This window comes from Mauremys reevesii, linkage group 6 (genome assembly GCF_016161935.1).
Source record: "Mauremys reevesii isolate NIE-2019 linkage group 6, ASM1616193v1, whole genome shotgun sequence".
NCBI lineage: Eukaryota > Metazoa > Chordata > Testudines > Geoemydidae > Mauremys > Mauremys reevesii.
The window spans coordinates 42,149,140-42,174,408 of record NC_052628.1 but is presented as its reverse complement, the minus strand read 5'-3'; the positions used below and the strand labels follow the sequence as shown (position 1 = coordinate 42,174,408).

The following is a 25,269-nucleotide window of genomic DNA, read 5'->3' as shown; positions in this document are numbered from 1 at the left end:
AGAGGAGTTAAAAAGTTTCAGTGTAAAATTGTTGTGTGCCTAGAAAGTAGAACCTTAGTAATATACCAAAGCACAAATTAAAAAGTGGTCTATGTTCAGGTAGCTTCCCTGTCAATCTTAGGGAAGGAATAACTGACAGAAGAATGCTAATTAAAATAAACTACTCTCTGCTTGTAGTTGCTTTTCCGGATACATTCCTTTTGAGTTACACCAACCTAGACTTCCTTAGACATACATACACTCACATTTGAATTTGGGCCCTGATCTCTGAAATACTTTATGCTGTTTCTTTAAAACAGCAGGATTCTAGCCAAACATAGCAAAGATCAACAGCAAAGTAGAATTATGTACTGTAGGAACTTGAGAGGAATAGGAGAACAGACAAACTGCAGTGGGTGTGCTTGAGGGCAAAGGGATAAAAACATAAAACAAGGGAAAATAAAGAGCCAACGGGGGGAGAAGAAAACCACTTATTTTAAGAAATGTGCATACACCAACCCCCATCTCACCTCCCTTTCCCCCACCCCAACTTTATTTTGCATGACAGCCTCAGTTTTCTATAAACCCAGTGAGGCTTGAACCAGATCCCTGGAGGCCTGATCAGTACTCTAGCAATCAGAGAGGATTTTTCAGTCAAATATGAATTTTAAAAAATATATTAAAAAGGTGCAGCGCTAATCCATTAGTCCAGCTGTGATGAATGTGCAAGTTTGCATTTAGTACTATATCAATCTAGTGTGGACCATAACAAGAATAAAGCTTTTTTTTTTTCCCAAAAATGTTTATTGTGTATGTGCAATAACAGATTTTAAAGTGTGAAACCTGACAGCCTTGTCTTTGCAAAACTTGACACATGCTAAATGCACACCACTTTAAATCAGTTTTCAATTACTTAAAAGCTGGTTTGGAGCCTATGGACTCCTGGGAGCTGAAGAGTTTGTTAGGTACTGTTGCACTGTCCTTTACTGCTGATGATACTAATCTCTTTCGTGAAGCACTTTGAGATGTGCTGATGAAAAAGCACTATATAAGAGCTAGGTATTATTATTAAAGAACATTAGATAGAGGTTTTAGAGGCCTCAGACCTTGGCTAAATCAGACAACCGGAAATTAGGAGATGAATTTATCTTCTATGTATTCATAAAAAGTCAAAACCAACACCAAATTAACCTTGAGATTATGCTGGATAGATAAAAGATAGTGAAGCAGTTATTTTGTAGAAGTAAAAGGCTCTTAAGCCTACAAGCCGTATCTTAAGCTTTTTCCTTTTTAAATGTATATGCCCTTCTGCTGGATTCCTTTCTAGCAGCCAGGAGGAATACTGACATCTGAAATCTAAGTTCAAGCCTTTCTTCTGCTCCATAGGAACCAGACCATGATATAGAATCTAGTTAGGTACTTAGTTTATTGAGTTGGAATTATATAAGGGAAGATTTGTCTGGCAGCAGAGGCAATTATAATTATATAAATCTTCTCTCTTTTGTATTTGATGAAAACTTTTGCTCTTAGAGGTATCAGATGGTAAGCAAATAAGTCTTAACTTAATGGGTACACTGTTCCTTCATTTCATCAGTGCGTTTTTCTCCTAGCGTATTAAATTTGTAACAGGCTGCTCAGGTATATTTTGGACAGCTCTTATTTGGAGAGGCAGAGGAAAGCAGGTATCATGTGAATGAGTGTTAAATATTCTTACCTGCAAGACAGATTGCAATAATTTTGCTACAAACAGTCAAATTTCAAACCTTTAAGAGAGTTTCCCCACCAAAGTGAAGGGTGAACCTGACCCCTCGCAGGTTGACAAAAGTCACCAGTTCCTGGGCATCTTTCTGATGAGTACAAATGTTAGGTACCTCATTTCTGAAGACAATTTAAAGCATTTTTATAAGTATTATTACATTCAGCTAGGACTCTGAAGAGGCAGAATATTCTGGTTATGAAATACTTTCACATATGAACTTCTCTAGCTAATTGGGACGCAAGCATGCTTACTACAATTTGATGAGTTAGGTTTGGTTATAGATATGGTTAAACAGGTGTTGTGTGAGCTGAGATAGCAGAATCCTTATTTTTCGTAAAAGGCATGTTTCTTAGAGAAGAGTCATGACTATCTTAAGTATTGTTGTGGCTATCTGGATTAACATCTTTATCACAATTTTTCCTAATAGTTGCAAATTGTTTTATTAGTTTCATCCTTTTGGTGGAAGAAAAGCTTTCAATAGGCCTTTTAGGAGTTACCTTTGACCAAATACACATTTGTGGTTTGAGATCCAAGTAAGATGACATTCGTAGTTACAGAAAATACATAGAAGTACATTCTTCATCCCTCGTCCCACTGGTGACTCAAGGAATGTCATTTCCACAAAGGAACTGTGTATTTCTGGTTAAAAATGCTTCATGATAGTCTGCTTGATCATTCGGGAATACACTTTGCTAGGATTCACAACATTAATTTGGTGTCTATTTTCTGAGACAAGATTTAAATGTTTTAAGATGTTTAGAGACATGTTGGACAGGAAAGATCTGTGTGACAAAAGTTGGAATCTTCAATTTAGCTCAGTGAAAAGTATCACAAATACAAGATAGATATTTGCTGAATGAAACATGGCAGCTTGGAATCCCTAGTCCTACAATAAAGAAGATCTATCATGTAGTTTAAATCTGCTCTTTGTCGTGCCCTAGTGTTCAAACAATGACAAAAAAGCTGAAAGATGGAAGTGTGTGTAAGAACATGACAAGGTGACATAACTATCTTTCATAGAAGGCTTTCCCTACAACTCATCCCCTAAAGATTTCTTCATTGGAAGGAAGATAAGGGTCACAGTCTTAAAACTCATGATATTGTAAGCTGTGTACATATTCTCACAGCATTTCAGACCAAACTGTCTCATAGAAGAACACCAGAGGAATCACATAAGGACAAACACAAAACAATCATATAATGTTACAACTAAAATAAAGACATACTACTCTCAATGACATTTACTAGAAAAAACTATGATAAATAGTAATTAAACAGCAGGAATCTTATCACTAACCTATAATCTCAGCAAAATTTGAATGGGATAGAGCTCTTTCACTAGTGCCTCAAAAAGGACAAGAAACTCATCACTCTATATGTGAAAGTAGCATTTGAATAGGAATAATGAGCGCCAAATATTTGTATTCTTGAGACATACTGGGGCAATCCTAATGGCTATGCTTAAAAGTAATTCTCTTAACCAATACAGAACTCGGAATTTGATTCCTTATTTTTAAGCACCAAAGGACACAATCCAGGTTTATGGAGCCATAAATAGTATTTATCATCAAATAAATATTTAAAAAAAATACAGGGTTTGAGAGATCTGGTTGAAGACTGGCTGTTCCTGATATTAGAAATAAGTTCAGCAGTTAAGCAAGCCATCTCCAACTTTTAATTTTTATATAGAATTCTTATGGATGTGATAAGCTGGAGGGGAAAATAGCATGACAATATAGACTGTATGAACATTCTTTTATATAAACTACATCATGATTGTCTTTGTCTTCTAAGAATGTGCTTGATAGACTGTTTTATATATTAGTCAAACAAAGTGACAAATAATTATTCTAATGGTTTACAGCTTTTAGTTACAGTTATCACCAGTTCCTACATTTACTAAAAATTAGCTCCAACCAATGCAGATTTCAGTTTTGTACATGATTTTTTCAAGGCACCTAGCGACGTATGCTTTATGTCTACACTTACAACAGTATGATTAAGCCCCTTCCCCCCCCCCCCTTTGGAGATTGCTAGTGTAACTAAAGGTAAGTATCAAAGAGATCTGTATTAAATATTCAGTACAATATTTTCTGGTTTGAACGTCTTCATAGGCCTGACTATATAATCTAAAAATTCCTTATTACTTACTGGGATTGTCACAATTAGGAAAGTCTTTGAATTTCTTCTAAAGATTCGACTTAAATTAATTCAGTTAAGGTTGGCTAACATTTTTCTTTCAAATTAAGAACATAACACTGACAAACACTATGAATTTTTTTTTTTTTTTTTTTACTGATAGGAAACTTCTTAGGTTAAATTCTGGAAGCCCATGAGGAAGCTCTTCCCCTCTCTCTGCACTTGTTCAGTGGGCAACCAGCATACTGGTCTGGAACTTCTTGAGCACAAAGGATAGGAGGACAGCACACCGACAGGTGCTCCACAGTAGTGAAGGACAAGTTGGTTGAAGTGAAAGCCACATGCAGCTGGTCTGACCCTCCACTTCCCCCTCCCCCACCCACTAGTGGCTGCATGCCAGCACTGGCAGGGAGAACACATTAAGTTGTTTAATGAGTGAAGTAGTCACTGCTTTGAGCACACCTCAAGGGATTCTTTTCTCTTCACAATAGAACAATTGAACTCATTAGAGTTCGTCCAATACACACAGAACTTATCTTTAATGAAAAAGTTACCGGTCACTTATAGACTGTTTAATTTTATAAAAAGGCAAAACTTTTAAAAGAACCTAGCTCACTTTGGGTTACTATTTAGAGACAATATAATCAACAATATTGTTTTATAAAAGGTCAAATTTAATCATTTTCACTCAAAACTTTTTTTAAGACCATGCCAAAGAAGCTAAAAATGACAATAAATAAAGGGAAAATATACATTTGGATTCCAGTACAAATTATCTCCATACGCCTTAAGTCAGGGAATGCAGTTATTTCAAATCTCAACTTCTCTTTTGTAACTCAGACAAACTTAGTAAGAATTCAACATAATCCATGAAATATAGTTTTACTATAATGCAGAAGTAAACCCACAAATGTTCAGTCTTAGCAAAAGTGCAATTGTAACATAAAATAAAGAAGCAAATTGATCTACTAATAAGATTTCCGCACACAACCTTTAATGAAAACCCATAGAAAAACATGGACTAGCAGCAAGGTTTTTTTGTTGTTACAGCACTGGATTTACATGCAACATTATCAAATGGTATTCAGTCTAGACAATGAAAGATCTAAGATATAACCAACATTTGAAATAAAAGCCTATTTTTCACTAAGGCAATGAAACAAGTTCTCTTATAAAAAAACTTATTTGAATACAAAAATAGGAATTATTTTAATGAACAGGCAATATATATATCTATATATCTATTAATAAATCTGTTTACTGTCAAAACATTATGTAGCACACACTTCTTTTTCCAAAATATAACACCATATATGTAACGGTTCATTAAATTTAATTGGCATACCACAAATTTATTGTACTGAAATATATGTATAAGATTTTGTATAACATGAAATGTGAGGTAACAGCTTCAAGTCATGGTTGCTGAGAAAAAAACCTTTCAAGATCTGTCAAAAACAAAGTCCTCATCTATTTAGTAAAGCCTCTGAAAGCTCAAGTTTATCACATAGTTTTACAAGGTATTGAGAAATGAAATATACTGTGCTAGGAAAACAATATTTTATAAAGTATCAAACAGTTACTAGGCAAACTCAAAGTAATAAGATAGGCGTTCACTGACCTATTTATTAAACTTATAATTTTAGATCTGTTTTCAAAGGCTGAACAAAGAAAGTGCTCCTTCTTAACTGTCTTTCTTCTCTCTGGATGCCATTTTACAGTTAACATTTAAAAATAAAACTCAGACTGAGGATGTGGAAAAGAATTACCCTCCCAAAAAAAGGAAAAAAAAAAAGACGTCTGATGGTATTAAAAATCTTAGTCCTTTCTTGCCCCTTCCAAGTTAAGGGAGAAGATAATTTGTGCATTTTACTAGGTCTCATTTTACTTTACACATGACCTCTGGTTCATTAGTATCTTCCTAAAAACAGGATATACATTGCCTAGACAGGGCTGAGAAGAAAAAAGACTGGTGAAAAGAGCACCTTTAAAAGTGCATGATGCCAACAATTACTTGTGGCATCATAGGCTACAAATCATTTTATTTTTTATCCCAGGTTTCAGTTACCAGAGCAAGGTTAATACTATAATATATTTTAACTATTGCAGAAGGGAGAGATTGAACTGTAAAACAGTATTACTGAATCAGTCAATGCTAACTACAGTAGTCATTTTGAACAAAGATAATAGGCAGAGATTTAATTGTATGCGTTTATCGTTCTTTGTAAGGGTCACATTGACTATTTGTTCAAACTAGCATATGCAGAAAAAAATCTGATCTCCTTAAGATATACTGACCACTTAATAAAACTGCTACAGAGCGTATTAACACTAGTTCAACTAACGTTGAATTGAAATGACTGAACTAAATTCTGCTCCGTTACATTCACAGAATATGAATGGGGTTACAGCAATTTACTGACAAGCAGAATTTGTATCAATATTTTAATTATTTAACTAAAATAATTAAAAGTTAAAGTTTGCAAAATAGCCAAAACTCTGTGGTGTGGTGATTTACATGGTGCTGTAAGTTAATATTTGGGTGCAAAATGCTACTTACACTTGTGTCTGACCAAAACAGTCTAAACTTATGATGCTGACATATTGTGTAAATGTGCAAAATAAAACAACTCCACTAACAGGCAAACAGAGGAGAGTGTAGGTCTGTCAAAGGGAGTATGGCTGGCCAAAGAGAGGGTACATCATGAGAAAAAACTATAAACCAAACCTGTTCTGTAGATGTGCTAGCAGACTAGAAGTGACTAACAGGAAAGGTGCAAACTAAAGTACCACCCCCTACACCTCTGATCATCTGTTCTCAAACACTCACATCCTCCCCATCCAGTGCACACAACACTGCCACTAAAATCCCCTTCTTTGACTGTTATTCTTACATCACCTCTTTGAATCCTTCTACTCTCTCTACTGCTACTGGATCAAGTTCAAGCTTCTTGTAACTACCTGTAAAGTCTTTCATTCCCTTTCCTTATGTACCTGTCCTTGTCTCATCTGCATGGCCCTCCTGCCTCCTCAGCTCTGTCCATTAAATTAGCTCTGTCTGCCAATTTGTCAGCTTCTTCCACATTGCTCCCATGCCTTCTTCCATGAGCTGCATTTTCTGAGCTCAAGGCAACCATACTCCCTGCATTCACATCTCTCCTGAAGACCCACTTCGACTGTAGCATCAGTGGGAAAACTAGCTGACTTATTCTGTATGTCTGTGAGTCAGTCACTCACACACACACGCGCGCACACACGCGCACACGCACGCACGCGCACGCACACGCACACACACGCCCTCTATTTGTTGAAAAAAATAAACTTGTTAAGCTAACCTTATTTTACCAAAATATGGCCCATCACTACTTTTACCTTGCTATTAATTTGTTGTATCCTTTCTCCACACTCTGTTTGTGAACTCCATGGAGAAAAGATCATGGCTGCTTTTCTGTTTAGAAAGTACCTAGCAAATTGTGGACACTATCAGTAATAAAATAATAAACACTAAACATTTTAAAAATCCAGCACTACATATAAGAGCCTTTACATGCTCTCCATTAGTCTTCACAACCAAAAACACTGCCAAGATATCAACTTTGTCACTACACATTCACCAGGGAGACACCTGACAATTGCATAGTAGCAATAATTTCAGAAATGCACTACTGTGACAATGAAAGGGGACATTCACTTTGTTCTTTACAGCAGTGCTATGGTCAATAACCATCGCTGGTTATCTGTGCATCCGGAGTGGTGGGGGTTGGGTGAGGAAGCATCAGAATGATATATCAAGGTAGATCAAATCTGCCAAGTATTGAGAAATGCTGTCAAGATATAGCAGGCACTACAGGAGTGTAATTCCTGTCTATAGTTCAGTTCTTGTGAAAATCCCAGATAATCTACAGTGTTTAGTGTGTATTTTACACAAACTGTTTTCCTATGGGCATCTGCAAGTTGAACTGTACAGCAAAACTGAACTGTCAAATCAATACAACGTACCCTACTAATGAATGCACCAAAAACTGCATCTGTCTAACTCATCCATTCAACACTGTAAAATCCCATCTCATATTTGCACTTCTGACCATGACTACTTGCCTACGTAAGCTCATTTTACATCTGTTTTGTACATGCACTACAGAATTTGGGCCATGGAGACGTCATTAAACCTAACACCAAACCATTACAGAAAAATTAAAGCAATTGATTTTCAAAATTTAGTTCGGTCATAGGCTGGGGAAAAACAATAAATAATGGTTTTACTTAATTGAGCTATTTCTGGAAAGAGGCAACTTTATATCTATCAGAAAAAATACTGAATTCTAGTATAGCAAAGACTGAGTTCTCATAATCCTCAATAAAAATAACTTTCATATGAAACATTTTCTACAAGTAAAACTCCTTGAAGAAGAATATTTCTCTCAATGTTAAATACCACTATATAAATACCTGCAATTGATCTTTTTAGTAGAATTAGAAAAATGGTTTTCTGTAATCTGTATTGAACTACAGTATAAACTACTTAACCCAGAATAATTTAACTTTCACAAGGTTACCTCCTTTGGATTTTCTTCTGGAAAAAAAACATGAATGGCTCATTGGCTAACTTGTAAGTAGCCATTAGCAAAAGAAACACTAGCTTTGTGAAAATCAACTTCATGAATAAGTGATACTCAAAATACAGAGTCAATACTGGAAGACAAATCCTAGCTAGTAAAGTTAAACATAGTATAATAGAACAAACAGAAAACTCAAAATACATACATGAAGTAGACAGAAATGAGAAATTCAGAAATTTTTTGTAACATTGTAGTTTCAGAAAAATAATGGTACATATGGTTCATTTTTAAAACGTCCAAAGTAATTTTTTCCATGCATACTCATTGAAGATGGAGGTCCATTTACTATACTGGTGTAACAGAAATGACTATTAAATTATGTAAGGGGCAGTTCCTGCAATGATCATAATTTTCTTTTAAAAAAACAAAACAAAACACTGTGGACTTAGCCCTTTCCCTTTTCACACAAAATATTTATAGAAAATTTAAACATGCAAATGTAACAAGTTTAAATAAACCCATTGACCAGAACTCTGTCTTCAGGATTACAGAGAAGTGCAATACAGTAGATGCTCATTACTAGCAACTAGGGCTGTCAAGCAATTAAAAAAATTAATCGTGCTGTTAAATTATAGAATACTATTTATATAAATATTTTGGATGTTTTCCACATTTTCAAATATATTGATTTCAATGACAACACAGACTACACAGTGTACAGTGCTCATTTTATATTAATTTTTTATTATATTTGTACTGAAAAATACTATTTTTATTTTTACAATTCATTTAATTCAAGTACTCTAGTGCAATCTATCATGAAAGTTGAACTTACAAATATAAAATTACGTACAAGAATCTATTTAATTCTACTTCTTGTCCAGCCAATCGCTCAGACAAACAAGTTTGTTTACATTTGCAGGAGATAATGCTGCCTGCTTCTTGTTTACAATGTCAGGTGAACGTGAGAACAGGCGTTCACATGGCACTGTTGTAGCTGGTGTTCAAGATATTTACATGGCAGATATGCTAAAGATTCATATGTCCCTTCATGCTTCAACCACCATTCCAGAGAACTTGCGTCCATGCTGATGACAGGTTCTGCTCGATAATGATCCAAAGCAGTGCCGACTGACCCATTATCATCATCTGAGTCAGATGCCACCAGCAGAAGGTTGATTTTCTTTTTTGGTGGTTCGGGTTCTGTAGTTTCTGCATCGAAGTGTTGCTTTAAGACTTCTGAAAACATGCTCCACACCTTGTCCCTCTCGGATTTTGGAAGGCATTTCAAATTCTTAAATCTTGGGTCAAGTGCTGTAGCTATTATTACAAACCTCCCCTTGATACCTTCTTTGCGTTTTGTCAAAATCTGCAGTGAAAGTGTTTTTAAAACGAACAACATCATCGGAGATGGCTATAACATGAAATGTATGGCAGAATACGGGTAAAACACAGAGCAGGAGACTTACAATTCTCGCTCAAGGAGTTCAGTCACAAATTTAATTAATGCCTTATTTTATGGAACGAGCATCAGCAGCAATGTGGAAGCATGTCCTCTGGAATGGCGGCCAAAGCTTGAAGGGACATGCAAACGTTTAGCATATCTGGCACGTAATTACCTTGCAATATCAGCTACAAAAGTGCCATGTGAACGTCTGTTCTCACTTTCAGGTGACATTGTAAATAAGAAGCAGGCAGCATTATCTCTTGCAAAAACAAACAAACTTGTTTCTCTGAACAATTGGCTGAACAAGGACTGAGTGGACTTGTAGGCTCTAAAGTTTTACATTACTTGTATTCAAAAAGAAAACAATGCAACAAAAATATATATATTTATAAGTTGCGCTTTCACGATAGAGATTACACTACTGTACTTGCATGAGGTGAATTGAAAAATACTATTTCTTTTGTTTACCTTTTTACAGTGCAAATATTTGTAATAAAATATAAAGTGAGTACTGTACACTTTGTATTCTGTGTTATAATTGAAATCAATATATTTGAAAATGTAGAAAAACATCCAAAATATTTAATGAATTTCAATTGGTATTCTATTGTTTAACACTGCAATTAAAACTGCAATTAATTGTGATTGATTTTTTTGAGTTAAATGTATGAGTTACTGTGATTAACCGACAACCCTAGTAGCAACATATCATTGTCCTTTTGCTATGTTGCTCCTAGGTGGCTGTTGCTATGGGGAGTGTTGACAATTCACAGTAGAAAAAGTGGTCCCAGGGGAAACACTGCTCATCAGCACTGGTTGCTTTTAACAAGCTGTTGCTGCAAACAAGTGTCTACTGTATTTCGAATATTCCTCCCTCAAAAACATAATTTGTCTCTCTCTCTCTCTCAAAAAAGACCATTTCCTCTACACACATACTGTGACTACACTGGTGACAGTTCAAATATAAAAATGACATCACACACAGTCACTCGTCAAACAATTTTCAAGTGCAAAATTCTGAGTATTTTAGAGTTTGGACATTTGTGAGCTTTTCCAGGTGATGTTAACACATTCTTCATAAGGAACACTGAATTCTTGAACAATTTAAAGTCCATGTCTCTGCTCATCCTGAATTCCCCACACAAAATTTCAAAAGATTCTGTTGTCGCCCAGTCTCTCAAGCACTATCTTAGCAATTTAATGTTTTTAAACCTCTTCTTAAACTGAATCAAACTCATAATTTAAGAGAAATTTAATATTTCAAAACTTTGCTCGACTTATTATATTTACCTAACTTTTCCCTGCTCTACTTATTCTGCTTGTAGAGAAAGAATGTCCCATTTATGATAATTTCTAATATTCAAGCTAGATCCATTTTAGCTCAGAACTTTCAACTTTAAATAAAAACATTGTTTAAATTTTCCTAAGGGGCAGTGGAGCAAAACAGGCTCAGTTCAATGAATTATGATTCATGCTGAAGTGCAAATGTAACTTTCTTCTGTATTTTGAAAAAAATATTGAGAAATATTTTAAATGGTCAGAGATGTTTAATTAGAAGGCTGTTTTAAATGTAAGCACTTCAGGATTACATAGACACATTCATCTTCCAACAACTTATCACCACAAGGCTGAGTCTAATGTTATCAGTCTTTTAAAATAATTTGAAAGTGAACAAAAAAATGGAAGTTAATTGGAACAAGTTCTTTGAAGCAGTTAATTCTGCTGAGGTCTCAGGCATGTAAGTATTGCTTCCTGTTAAAGGGACACCTTGTGTTCAGGAATAAAGTGCTTGTACTAAAATATTCACATTGTAAGAGAAATTCCAAAAAACCTCCTCAGTAGATTTTCCTATACAATTTTTCTGTGAAAAAAAGACTGTATTGCAAACATGAAGCTGAGTCCTGTACTTTGCTTTTTAAAAAAGAATATTAGATTGTTTAATTCATGACACTGCCATTTTGGAGCCATCTGAAGAAAAAAAGATCCTTTTAACAATGAAGTAAACATGTATTACTTAATTAATATGTGTGAACTGAATCTGTACCTATGTGTAAATGGCAATGCATTCTGGGTTGGTTCAGCCCTTGGTTCCGAGTTCTGTGTCACTTCTGGAGTTGTTCTTTCATCATCTGTTCCATTAATGCTTTCTGGTGTTAAAGGAGATTGAATGTCCCCTCCTGCGGATTCCTTTAGTAAAAAAAAAAAAAAAAAAAAAATTACAATTATACACTAAGCTTATGCCACAATGTGCATATAAACAATGACAAAATTAACATTTTTAAGTGCATGGTTACTAATTTAAAAATGACATTAAGCTGAGGCACCCAAAATCATCAGTATACAAATTTGAAAAAAAAACCCAAAACACCTAAGCTATCATGTGATATGATTTAGAAACTTAATATTACTTATATGAAAAGATTGTACACATCAATATGTACAATATATCAACAAGTATGCAGTATCCTGCTTATAGGGTTCCTGGACCTCTTTCCCTTCCTTTATCATCTTCTACCTACACATTAGGACAGACTTTGTGGTTGAAAATTCTTCACAACCATGACTACAACTCTTACCTTCCACTTTGTATTTTACCATAGTGCAACCACCTTGAAGTATTAAAGCTGTTTCTCATTTTACTTTAATAAAAAATGAAAGTTGAAAGTGGAAGCATCACTGTTGGTACAATCACAGCTTCAGCTGCCCACTAATTACAGTAAAATCTGTACAAGAATCTATTTGCAAACCTTGTTCAGCAGGGTGGCCTGGACCTAGCTAGTGCTGGCCAAGGCAGCTAGTTTATGTACTGACTCAGCCCATCGGCGGCAAGTATAAAAAGCCAGGGGAGGCTAAGCCTCTCCAAGCAGCCTGCCCGCCAAGACCCGGTTCCACTCATCCTCTTCCCCCAAGGCTCTGCCTCTTCCTGTCCACACTCTGCTTACATGAGAGCCTTGCTGACGGTGAAGATGTGTGCACAAACGGTGAGTGGCCAGCTGGGGGAGTGGGGGGGAGGAACACGAGGAGGTGCGAGCGGCAGGCAGGGGGACTGGAGGAGAAGAGGCGCATGAGTGGCTTGCCGGTGGGTGGGGAAGAGGCATAAGCAGTGTGTGTGGGGACTTTAGGGAGGGGGCCGAGTGGGGCTGGGGCATGGGTGGGCCTTCCGGGGAAGAGGATGAGAGTGGGCAGGCCTTGGGGCAGGGCCACGGTCCAGGTGCATGCAGCCTCCCCAAATGGAGAAGTCACGCACCACCCATGACTCAGCTCATCCCTTGAGCAGTCTCCACTAGTGTGGGTCTCTGGATCCCTAACTATACTTGAAGATGTCCACTGCTGTATGGCACCGGTACAATCTCCATCACCCTACATCACAACACAGGTACATTTGTGTTTTGCTGTCTTTATCAAGCAACCAATATTTATTAAATCCGGGTCATTAGACATATTTCACTGTAATTTTAATTTTAAAAGAAACATCGCTCAGCCTGGATCCTAAATCTAGGAATTAGACTTTTTTCACTCACTGTGTATCATTTCCCTGACATGAATAGGTTACAGGAAGCACCATGTTTTCCCATGACTAAACACATCCTGTGTCTCTAGTGTCACACCCCAATGGCCCCCTCCCTCGGAGTCCCCAGGGAAGGTAGATCAGCATTGTACGTGGCTAACGCTGTTGCAAGCATCACAAAGCATTTTGGGGAGGGTCAAAGGTGAGAAAGTGGGGAATGGAAGATTCTTTTGCAGGAGTACAAGAGGCCAAAGGGGTAGGGGGGGAAAAGCAGAGAACAGGTTAACTCGGCACTTTAGCTAGCTCCATGTGATGAGACGCTGGCCCCGGCCCAAGGTCATGGGCTAGACGAAAAATCTACAACTGCCTAGTCATGAGAAGAGAACTAAGTGGAGCAGAGCTGCAAAGATAGCAGCAAAAATAGAGTGAATGAGGTAGCGACGGTGATGGCCAACAGAAGGGAAAACAAATTCTCCACAGCCGGTGTGTTTTGGGCAGCCGAGAAGGTCACAGCAAGCCGATTGGAACTGGTACAAGGAACACCAGGCAGAGAGGGCCCTGGACGACAACACCCGCAAAGGAACCCAGGACTTAAAAACCCTCCCGAGAGCTGGAGCAATTTGGAGATTACAGCGGATTCCCTGGACAACCTGGGCCCAAGGCAAAAACTCCCATCCACTCCTCCCCCTCTTCTTCTTACATGACACCCAGGCCTGGCCAGTCATGGGTAGTGCGGGTCAGAGTAGGAAAGTGGGTTAGGGCTTGGGGCTCTAATGCTTTCTTTTTTCCCCTGAGTGACGTGGGAGCGTTCTTAGCACTCTCTGCTGTATTTTATTAATAAAGCTTTAAAACTTAGACCCTTTGGTGTGCTTCATCATCTCCTCCCTGAGAAGATCCTGTGGCATCAGCCTGATCAACTGATGCCTTCAGGCAGATTGGTAACAAAAATCTGTCACACTAGCACTTATACCTCTGAATTAAGGATGTGGGGGGGAAGGTGGGTAACAAAAGCTATTGTTATGTAACCCTATGGGCTGGAGCAAAATGCTGCACTTGTAAGAGTAATGTCTATCCTCCCCATCCCCTTGATTACACTGACCTCAATGGGAACTGAAGGCCACAGCACCTTGTCAAAGGTGCTCATAACTGTAAAGGACGAGGCCCTTATTGTGCACGTTCTTCCCCATTTAGTTTTACTCCCTAAAAACAAAGCTATAATTTACAAGTATTAGCCCTTTTGAGCTGCCACTTCTGAATCTGACCCAGTTACTCCAAATCACTAAATCTGCAGGAAAAGTTGACGAGGTTATCAAGACAGAAGCAGACCACAAAGTTCCAATTTCAGATGACAAATAACGGTAGTTTTCTTTAACTGGACTGAAAGTGGAGGCTTCCTTTCCCTCCCCAGAGGACAGATATTGTGTAACCAAAAATATTCAAGTCAAAACTTGTTACTTTCAGCTTGACCTTTACAAGAGCGTCGAAACATGGTTGACAAATGCTTAATAACTGTTCACATTTTTTTGATTCATATATGCAGTGTTTATATCTTAAAGAGTTGCAAAAGTGGCATGATACAAACTTACCTTTTAACAAAGTTTTCTGTAATACTTGACTTATAGTTGTATTATGTTAAATGTTTTGGTTTTTTAAAAAAAATAAATAAAAAAAAAATCACACAATACACAAGTATTCCCCTCCCTCCCTCCCACTTCAATCCAGAACGAAGAGTCTATTAACTCAAATTATAGGGAGTACACGCTTCTTTCTTTCAATCTTGTTACCATTTCTATGCCCAAAACTACTTTGTTTGCACTCTAGTGAAACTCAGAATTTAGTTTTAACTACAGTGAATCATAGAATCATAGAATACCAGGGTTGGAAGGGACCTCAGGAGGTCATCTAGTCCAACTCCCTGCTCAAAGCAGGACCAATTCCCAACTAAATCATCCCAGCCAGGGCTTTGTCAAGCCTTACCTTAAAAACCTCTAAGGAAGGAGATTCCACCACCTCCCTAGGTAACCCATTCCACAGTGCTTCACCACTCTCCGAGTGAAAAAGTTTTTCCTAATATCCAACCTAAACCTCCCTCACTGCAACTTGAGACCATTACTCCTTGTTCTGTCATCAGGTACCACTGAGAACAGTCTAGATCCATGAATGTTAAAGGCAGAACAGTCCCGAGTGGGAAAAAACTAGTTTAAGAACACTGCTGCCAGAAGGTTTGGGACAAATACATACAGGCATATATTATGCTATTATATGTAAAATAGACAGCCCAAATTTTGTCCTCAGATACATAAAGTAACTTCTGCTGACATTAGATAAAAAGGCACAACTATCTGAGGTCAGAACTTATCCTAAACATGAAAAATTTTAGTTCAGTTTAAGTAACTTAAAGAAATCCATAAATTACATTTAGCACCATTTTGGGGGTAAAGCAAGTTAATCTATTTTAATTACAATGGACTTCTGTTGACAAATCAGTATACCTCATTTTAATTATTCCATATAGATCTCAGAGATGAAATCTGTATCTTGAAAGGCTAGATCAGTTTCGAGTAGCCATTTTTCAGATCAGGTAGGTCAATCAAATTATAATTAGTGCTCTCATATAATTAGAGCTTCCACTAGATATTAAATTCTTTATCTGCAGCCAACTGGTATTCCAAAAGTGAGAAATTCTTTCCTGCCTTTGAAAACATCAAAGACTGTTTCTAATCTGATCCTTTCAAACAAATTCTCACCATCTTAATCAGTATGAAAGTTAAATCAAATTGTCACATATGAGACTAACTTTTAGAAAGTACCATCAATATATGTGATCATTAAAAACAAATCCTACTAACATAAAAGCAATAACTCTCTCTCAGCTGTCTGGGTAGTGGAGCATGCCCACTTGGGGTTGGGAAGGAATTTTCCCCCAGGTCAGATTGACAAAGATCCTGGGGAGTTTTAAACTTCCTCTGCAGCACGGGGCCTGGGTCACTTGCTGGTTTGAACAAGAGTAAATGGTGGATTCTCTGTAACTTGAAGTCTTTAAAAATCAAGATTTGAGGACTTCTGGAAATGGCAGAAGTGCTAAATAACTTGTTTGTTTCAATTTTCACAAAAAAAAAGTTTAGTACTGATTGGACCTCTAACATAGTAAATGCGCGTGAAAATGAGGTGGGATCAGAGGCTAAAAATAGGGAAAGAACAAGTTAAAAATTACTTAGAAAAGTTAGATGTCTTCAAGTCACCAGGGCCTGATGAAATACATCCTTGAATACTCAAGGAGCTGACTGAGGAGATAGCTGAGACATTAGTGATGAACTTTGAAAAGTCATGGAAGATGGGAGAGATTCCAGAGGACTGGAAAACATCAAATAGGGTGCCAATCTATAAAGAGGAAAATAAGGACAACCCAGGGAATTACAGACCAGTCAGCTAAACTTCAGTACCCAAAAATATAATGGAACAAATAATTAAGCAATCAATTTGCAAACACCTAGAAGATAATAAGGTGATAAGTAACAGTCAGCATGGATTTGTCAAGAACAAATCATGTCACACCAACTTAATAGCTTTCTTTGACAAAGTAACAAGCTTTGTGGATGGGGAGGAAGCGGTAGATGTAGTATATCTTGACTTTAGTAAGGCTTTTGATATTGTCTTGCAGGACCATCTCATAAACAAACAAGGGAACTACAACCTAGAAGGAGCTATTATAAGGTGGGTGCATAACAGGTTGGAAAACCATTCCCAGAGAGTAGTTATCAGTGGTTCACAGTCAAGTTGGAAGGGCATATCAAGTGGGGTCCCGCAGGGATCAATTCTGGGTCTGGTTCTGTTTAATATCTTCAATTATTTAGATAATGGCATAGAGAGTACACTTATATAGTTTGCAGAGGATACCAAACTGGGAGGGGCTGCAAGTGCTTTGGAGGATAGGATTAGAATTCAAAGTGATCTGATAAATTGGAGAAATGGTCTGAAGTAAATAGGATGAAATTCAATAAGGACAAATGCAAAGTACTCCACTTAGGAAGGAATAATCAGTTGCACACATACAAAATGGTAAATGAATGCCTAGGAAAAAGAGTACTGCACAAAAAGGATCTGGGGGTCAGAGTGGACCACAAGCTAAATATGAGTCAACAGTGTAACATATTGCTAAAAAAGTAAACATTGTTCTAGGATGTATTAGCAGGAGTGTTGTAAGCAAGACACAAAAAGTAGTTCTTCCACTCTACTCCGCACTGATTAGGCCTCAACTGGAGTACTGTGTCCAGTTCTGGGCACCATATCTCTCAGGAAAGATGTGGATAAATTAGAGAATGCCCAGAGAAGACATTCAATTTTTTTTTATTGAATGGCCTAGAAAACATGACCTATGAGGGGAGATTGAGAAAATTGGGTTTGTTTAGTCTGAAGAAGAGAAGACAGAGGGGACAGGATAACAGTTTTCAAGTATATAAAAGGTTGTTATAAGGAGGAGGGAGAAAAATTGTTCTCAACCTCAGAGGATAGGACAAGAAGCAATGGGCTTAAATTGCAGCACGGGCAGTTTAGATTGAACATTAGGAATAACAACCCTGACAGTTAGGAAGTTTAACACTGGAATAAATTGCCTAGGGAGGCTGTGGAATCTCCATCATCGGAGGGGTTTTAACAGCAGATTAGACAACCACCTTTCAGGGATGGTCTAGATAATACTTAGTCCTGCCTTGAGTGCAGGGGACTGTACTAGATGTCCTCCTGAGGTCCATTCCAGTCATATGATTCTATGACAAGAATGCCTTCGTTGCTACAGTAACTGAGAATCAGACCCTAAATGTCTACTTTGAACACTGACATGGCAGCAGACTATAAAGCACTTTAAAAAAAGAACAGTAAAACTGGAGAAAAAAGTCATTTTAAAAACACTAAGCAACACTCAGTACATTACTGAAACCTGGTGGGAAGATTCCTATTATTGGAACATGAACCTCAATGGTTACGACCTTCTTAAGGAGGACTGTGGGGGCAAAGGGGGGGGGGCAGTGGCACTCTGTCAAAAATAGCATTACAGTAGAACCTGAGAACAGCTTGGGAATGGAGGTTGTTCGTAACTCTGAAATGTTCAGAACTCTGAACAAAGCATTATGGTTGTTCTTTCAAAAGTTTTACAACTGAACATTGACTTACTATAGCTTTAAAACTTTACTATGAAGAAGAAAAATGCTGCTTTCCTTTTTTGTAGTTTATGTTTAACACAGTACTGTACTATATTTGCTTTTTTCCCCCCTCTCTGCTGCTGCCTGATTGTGTACTTCTGGTTCCAAATGAAATGTGTGGTTGACTGGTCAGTTCATAACTCTGGTGTTCATAATTCTGTGGTTCTGCTGTACTTGTTTCCCGGTCACTGACAACAATGAAGCAAATGCCCTTTAATGCTTATGGATTAGTGTTCTAATAGATAAGACACAAGATGGGGTAACTAGCTGGTATCTGCTACAGATCACCAAATCACACTGAAGAACAGAATGACTGGCTCCTTATTCACTTATCTACAATGTGTAGGAAAAAAAAGTTGCATTGCCACAGGAGACTTCAATCCAAGTGACATGCTGGAGGTCTCTCACTGCCAATACTAAAACATCTTTCGAATGTCTAAAAAAATATAGATATCAATTTCTTAACTCAGAAAAGTGCTGCACCCACCACAGGAAAATTCTATACAGGACTTCATCTTGACAGAGACAGATGAACTGATCTCAGAACTCAAAATGAGTGGTTGCTTAGGTACAACTAATCATGACTTAATATTATGTTTGTACAAGTTCAGTCTAGTCCAAGCCAGTAACATGTGCTTGCTGCTTTAAAAGGGCCAATTTCACATAGCAGAAAATAATTGAGAGTCAAGTCAGCTAGAAGAAAAAAAAATTTAAACAGAAAAATACTAATGATAATTGGGAATGGTTTAAGCATGTTTTACTAGATGCCCCAAAAGCCACAGTGGAGAAAGAAGGCTACACTGGTTTAAAATGCTCTAGTTCAAGCACAGCTATTGGACTTGAAGCACGAATTAAGTCCTATGGCCTGTGTTAGTAGTCTAGTGTGACCACATGCATTATACAATGGTCACTGTCTGCCAAATAAATTAATAAATACATGAACAAACAAAATCTATTAAGCTATAAAGTTCTGAGCTCAGATCAAACCATAAAACCCACCTGTGAAGGTGTACTTGTTAGCTCCATCTTTTCTTGGGATTTCTCCTTTGCTAATCGTGCAGCTTCTTTGAATTCCTGAAATTTTTCTGCAAACTGAAGGTACACATTTAAAAAGATTATAGTACAAATACAAAATAATTGTTACAAAATAAGACCACTACAGATTCAGTCAGTCAAGGGTTTTTCCCTTAGTAAATGATCATTTACCCAAACTCTGCTGTATTATTTATGGTACATGAATTTACATATGCTTAAAAATCCATTCGTATGTGAGCAATACAGATACACCCATCAGCAAACAACTACATTAAAATTTTGACATACCAACAAAATATATTGCTATACACAAATGAAAAAAGTGTGAAAAAGCCACCTCAAGCATGGGTATTAGGTTTGTTAGGTAGCCTTAAAAAGCTTCTTTGAAGTTTGAAATTCATTTTCCTCCTTACAGATGTTGAGATGGATGTAAAACCCACTGAAGTCAATAGGAGTCTCTTGGTTTTCAATGGCCTTAATCCTTTCTCATATGGAAAATATACTGATTTCTCCCCATATCTTGGCTAAAACTGAAACTCAAATGGGTATAAAGCTGAAACTCAAATGAGTGAAAAAATCAACCAGAGGAATACTAAACCAAATTAATCTCTGATGTAACTCCATTGACTTCAGTGGAGCTACATGAAGTATCAATTTGTTTCATTATGTCTAAGTAAATATTTAGTTCAGATTAATTTCAAGGATTACTATTCACATACTTTGTTTCATGAATTTTCATTAAAAGGTCAATGTTTCCGGCACAGAGTCTTCTTGAAAACTGTTCAACTAGTTCTAATAGTGATTGAGAAATTATTCTGAATTAAATGTTTAAATTTAACATGATGGATTAATCTTTTGAGCAACTTTATTAAAGTAATGGAATTACAGAGATGAATTTGGCTTGATGTGCCTAAACCTGATGAGCACTGCACTCAACATAGTACCCAAGCAACTGTTTTTATTTGAATTCTGATTTTCTAATTAAGACCTCCTTGAGAACAACTGGTTTTGAAGAAACATCTGACTAAAGAGTGCAGAAATATTTTAAAATTTCTCTGATACTGGTATACTCTTTTTTTTTGTTTTTTTTACACTGCATATGATCACATGGATTTGGAGGGAATGGAAGATGTTATTGTATTACACATCCTTCTCACCCGTTTTTAAGCAAAACCTGACCTGTTGCCAAAGATCTAGAAATGGAGACAAAGCGGGCACCAGTTTCTCAGAATGAAAGCAATTCTGAATAACTTAATCCAGAGGTCAACTGCTCAGCTACTGTAAATAAACCTGTTTTCTAGATGTCCACCAAAGCCTGGAGGAATATGGTATCCTCCTCACTGGAATTGTAGCAATTTTCAATAAAACTCAGATTTATTTGCCTGGAGATGTGAGAAAGCATACAGAATTACATCTCCTTCCTCTCAAGCCTCAGAAGGTGGTGATTTAGAGAGAAAATGAGTCAGAAGTAGTTTAGGCCTCTTTCCTGAAACACACTGCAGACTCCTAACAGGAATCTGATTGTAATAAGGATTTCTCTTTTCCTAGAGAAAGGTAAATTCAAGAAAGCTGTGCTAGATCATTCTGCCCTACATATCCTAGTAGAAGAGAGCTGGTTCTCTCCTTCAGACAATAAAATATTTTGAGTTGAGTTCTTAAAAACCAAATATAAACATTTAACAAAAAAAGAGCAAACTAGTGTCATCTAAAATAGACAATCATTACTTCTTACACAAAAAAGGCAGAAAACGCCAATCACCTTGGAGAACTTGGTTCCTTCCAAAAAACTCCCCCCAGGTACTGACCTTGAACAAAAACAGTGATGTACTCTAAACTGAGTGAGAGAAGGGATGGAAAAGACTGTTGACAGTATGACCACGTAGAAGCTGACCCCAAATGCAAATGTGAAAAGTCTTCGCAATCACTTGAATGCTGTCTGATGCAGTACCCCTTGTCAATATCCTCTCCTCCAGAGAAACTATTTGAAATAAGTGAGAACACCAGATTTTGGCTACAATTTCGGAGTGACAAGCTATGACTATGACTTCTCACGCTAAGGTTTCTTTCTTCTCTTTCTTCCTTTGGATTCCAAGATCTCCACCAGATTAACGCTGCACAAGAAAACTAAAGTTCCCTACTCAGGAAATTGACCATTTCACAACTAGGACATAATTTGTGGATTAAACATATTTCAACAAATTATTACATGATTGATAGCTTTGTGGCTAATGAGGCGCTGTGCACAAAATTCCCCAAAGAGCATCGCTATCCCATCTAGGTACCTCATTGCCTTAAATATTACCTTTCCAATATTCCCTGAAGCTAGCTACCAACATCCCGGGCACCTCACTATGCGCTAAACAAATAATTTGGCTGCATCCTTAGGAATTTTCCATACATAACAAAAATGAATAGTCCTCTCATTCAGAGGAGTTCTGTATTCTGCAAATCAGCTACATTCCACACTTAAGGAAGCAAAAGAGAATGTCATCTCTGTTTAAGTGACTCAAGCTTGAAAGATCAACTTTTTTATTTGGACATTCTCACCATACTCCCCATCTGAAGATTATTGGCTACATTCAGAAGAAGAGATTCTCCATTGCTGCACACACTGCGTAGTCATTCACTCTTGTGCAAAATGAGTACAAAGGGAAGATGTTCTGGTAGGGTAGCATTTTACATGTTTTGCATTTGTGTATGAATACACAAGGTGCAAAGCAGTGGGAAATCAGGTCAGAAAGTCTAGACTGAAATTCCAACTACTCCTTTTAGAAGTTTTCTTAGACCTTCCAAACTGCTAACAGTCTGAGAAAAATTTCTTCTAACAATTATAATAGTTTAGTTCCAGGAAGCAGGACCTCAGGTCCTGGATAAGAAACAAGTTCTCTTAATGACCGTTTGGAGCTACTTATACAGTTCCAGTACTCCTATCCTGTCAGCAAATTCTTTGGTTCAAGAAAATAAAGAGAGCTTTCCTTCAAGGGCGTTTTTCACCTTAACAATCAGTAACAGATGTCTTTTCCCAATGGACAACTCAATTAACAGATAAGTTTAAATGCAGATTCTTCATTTCATCCTCATATCTTAAGATTGATTTATAGCTTTTATCTCTTCAAGGTTATATATTTGCACATGCGGCACCAGAGATTCCAGAGGCTGTTTCTTTCCCTTTTGTTATTTTTCAGCATTAGTATTTTCAGTTTGGTGATTTTCACCAAAGTAATGATTACAATAGCTGCTGTGTTGAGGAAAGAGGCTATCCTGCTTGGATGATTGGTTTGAGAGGGCAGTAATACCAGCACAAGAGGAAGCAGTCCGCAAAGTGAAAATACTAGTCTAATTTTTAGGATTTATTGTCAACCTAGAGAAGATGTGCCACCTACTAAGGGAACAGGCAATGGTCAGGCAAGTAGCAAGCTGAGAATGCTACTTATTACAAAAAAAATATATTTGTTTTACAGCTACCTTGTCCTCCACAGCTCTGCTTGTCTGTTTCATCCATCTATAGTGTCTACTCAAACCTAGAAAAAACACTCCCTGGGGTAAGAACTGTCTTTTTGCTATGTTTTTACAGTGGCTAGCCCAATGAGACTCTGATTAGGGCCCTTGTATACTGATGTAATTCAAATTACATATAAATGAAACAGCTCATCTAGGGGCACTGTTAGTCACAAACACAAAAAAGCAATTTAAAAATGGAGTTATAGGTAAAGGAATAAATTGTTTCAGAAGTTTCAGAAACAAATGTAGTTAATATAAATTAATATTTCTCTGGCACCCTCAGGCCCACGTCACAACTGAAGTCCCATTCCACTAGGTACTGTACAAATACCTAGTGAAAGGCAGTCACTGTGGACAGGACACTGTGGAAGGGGACACAGTGATAGAGGAAGTGAGTTGCTCAAAGTTACACAGGAATTTAATAGAGCTGGATTATAACCCAGGTCTTCTATTGTCTCAGTCCTGTGTCCATTAAATAAACTTATTTCCCAATTCAAAAGTGACTGAATAGATTACGATCAAAAAGTGAAGATTTCTTTTCCCCTGCTAAGAAGTTTCCATAACCTTTTCTTACATTTTGCTATTTAAAAAAAAAAAAAAACTGACAAAACAGATTAATTTTAAAACTTCAGTCTTGTTTTGTGTGTGAGGTGTGGAGGGAGTCCTCAACAAGGACTGGTGACTAACATATCTGTGGTTTAATAATTAAGATAAGGAAGGCACCATGAAAATAGCATACTGAACATGTACTGAATGTTCATCATCACAAACTTCAGAAAGACAGTTTGATTTTTATAAAAAGTTTACATATCTGCCAGAGAGCATGGAATTCAGGATGTGCACTGCTTAACAACTGCTTCCTACAATAATTATAATTTTGTTTTCTCCAATTCCTCATCAGCACATTGGTATCACACATGCAAATAATGATATAGCCAATGTATATGCACATCCCAAAAGGATTAAGACACCACGAACCACAGAAAGGGGCAAATGAAGAGGCAGTATCAAGATGCTAGGAAAACAAAAAACAAACAAAACACCCCAGGAATTCCTGCTCTGAATACAAGACACTCTTATTAAGCTCTTTTGATATTCTGTTTTGAGAAATGAAGAGAGAGTGACCTGCAACAAACTAGTACATTAGAAAGGAAAATCAAATCAGCACTCATCAAATAACCCTTGTAAGTATTAGCAATGCAAGATATACACCACATTAATGAGTAATTGTCTCTTGGCTAGATATGGACACCAGTTTAAAACAAGCTACATTAACTTGTTTTTTAAGCTTATTGATGCAGTGATGTGTGAGAATGCACATGCATATTATATTATAATCAATGTCATTCAGAATTTTTTCCTTGGTTTTAAGTAACTTAGTAGAGATTGATGCTATTTGATTATGTAAAGCAGAAATAATTTTAATAAGTAAATCACAATAATATCCAACTGGACAGATATTCCATCAGGAAATATTTTGAAGGGGGTGGGCACAAGGGAACTGCTGTAACTCCTTGATCTGGACTGAGGCTGGCTCTACACTTTCCTAGGTGTAGAGTGGCTGCAGTAGTGCAAATAATCTGGTTTAAGAGAGGTCCAAGGAAAGCAAAGGTAGCGTCTTCTGGAAGGTCCAAGGTTCACTGGAAAGCCAGGTAATCCAGTGAGAAAACCTTTCAGGAGTTTCTCTATTTCAGTATGCTCTATGATTATGGCATATGCTACCAACAACTTGCAGTCTGTTGTTCAAACTGTGGCACTAAAGACATCAGGAATACTAACTGGGATTTCTCTGGGAAATGTGAGCAACTTACCTCCCACTAGGAAAGTGGATTTTTATTTTCAAGCAGGCCAGCATAAAATTTCACATACTCCACAAGGTGTTTCTCAATATTGCTGGTAATCTATTTGCATTTTCTATACTCTAATAATATTAGTTTTATTTTATCCCTACTGTATTTTTCTAAACTTTCCCTTAAGTTTTCAATTCTTAAAATGTTTGTAATAAAATAGTTATATGGCAGAGAATGGAGGAAAAGATGAAAGAAGAATGTGGGTGAAAATTACAGTTGAAAAAAGTGTGTCACTGACTGAGCAAAAATTTTCCTGATGGGATCTAAAGATAGTTTCTTTCTTGCTATTTGAAT

General features: G+C 37.1%; 1 protein-coding gene across 5 annotated transcripts in view; it reads right to left on the bottom strand.

Moving 5' to 3' along the window:
* The window catches only part of HOMER1 (homer scaffold protein 1), a 170,693-nt gene that overhangs the window by 50,294 nt on the left and 95,130 nt on the right, over nt 1–25,269 (bottom strand). For all 5 annotated transcript variants that reach the window (XM_039543422.1, XM_039543425.1, XM_039543423.1 and 2 more), the window contains 2 exons: nt 19,589–19,681; nt 11,928–12,070 (listed from right to left, as the gene is read on the bottom strand). In XM_039543422.1, coding sequence (XP_039399356.1) covers nt 11,928–12,070; nt 19,589–19,681 — 236 coding nt within the window. The remainder of the gene's footprint in view (nt 1–11,927; nt 12,071–19,588; nt 19,682–25,269) is intronic.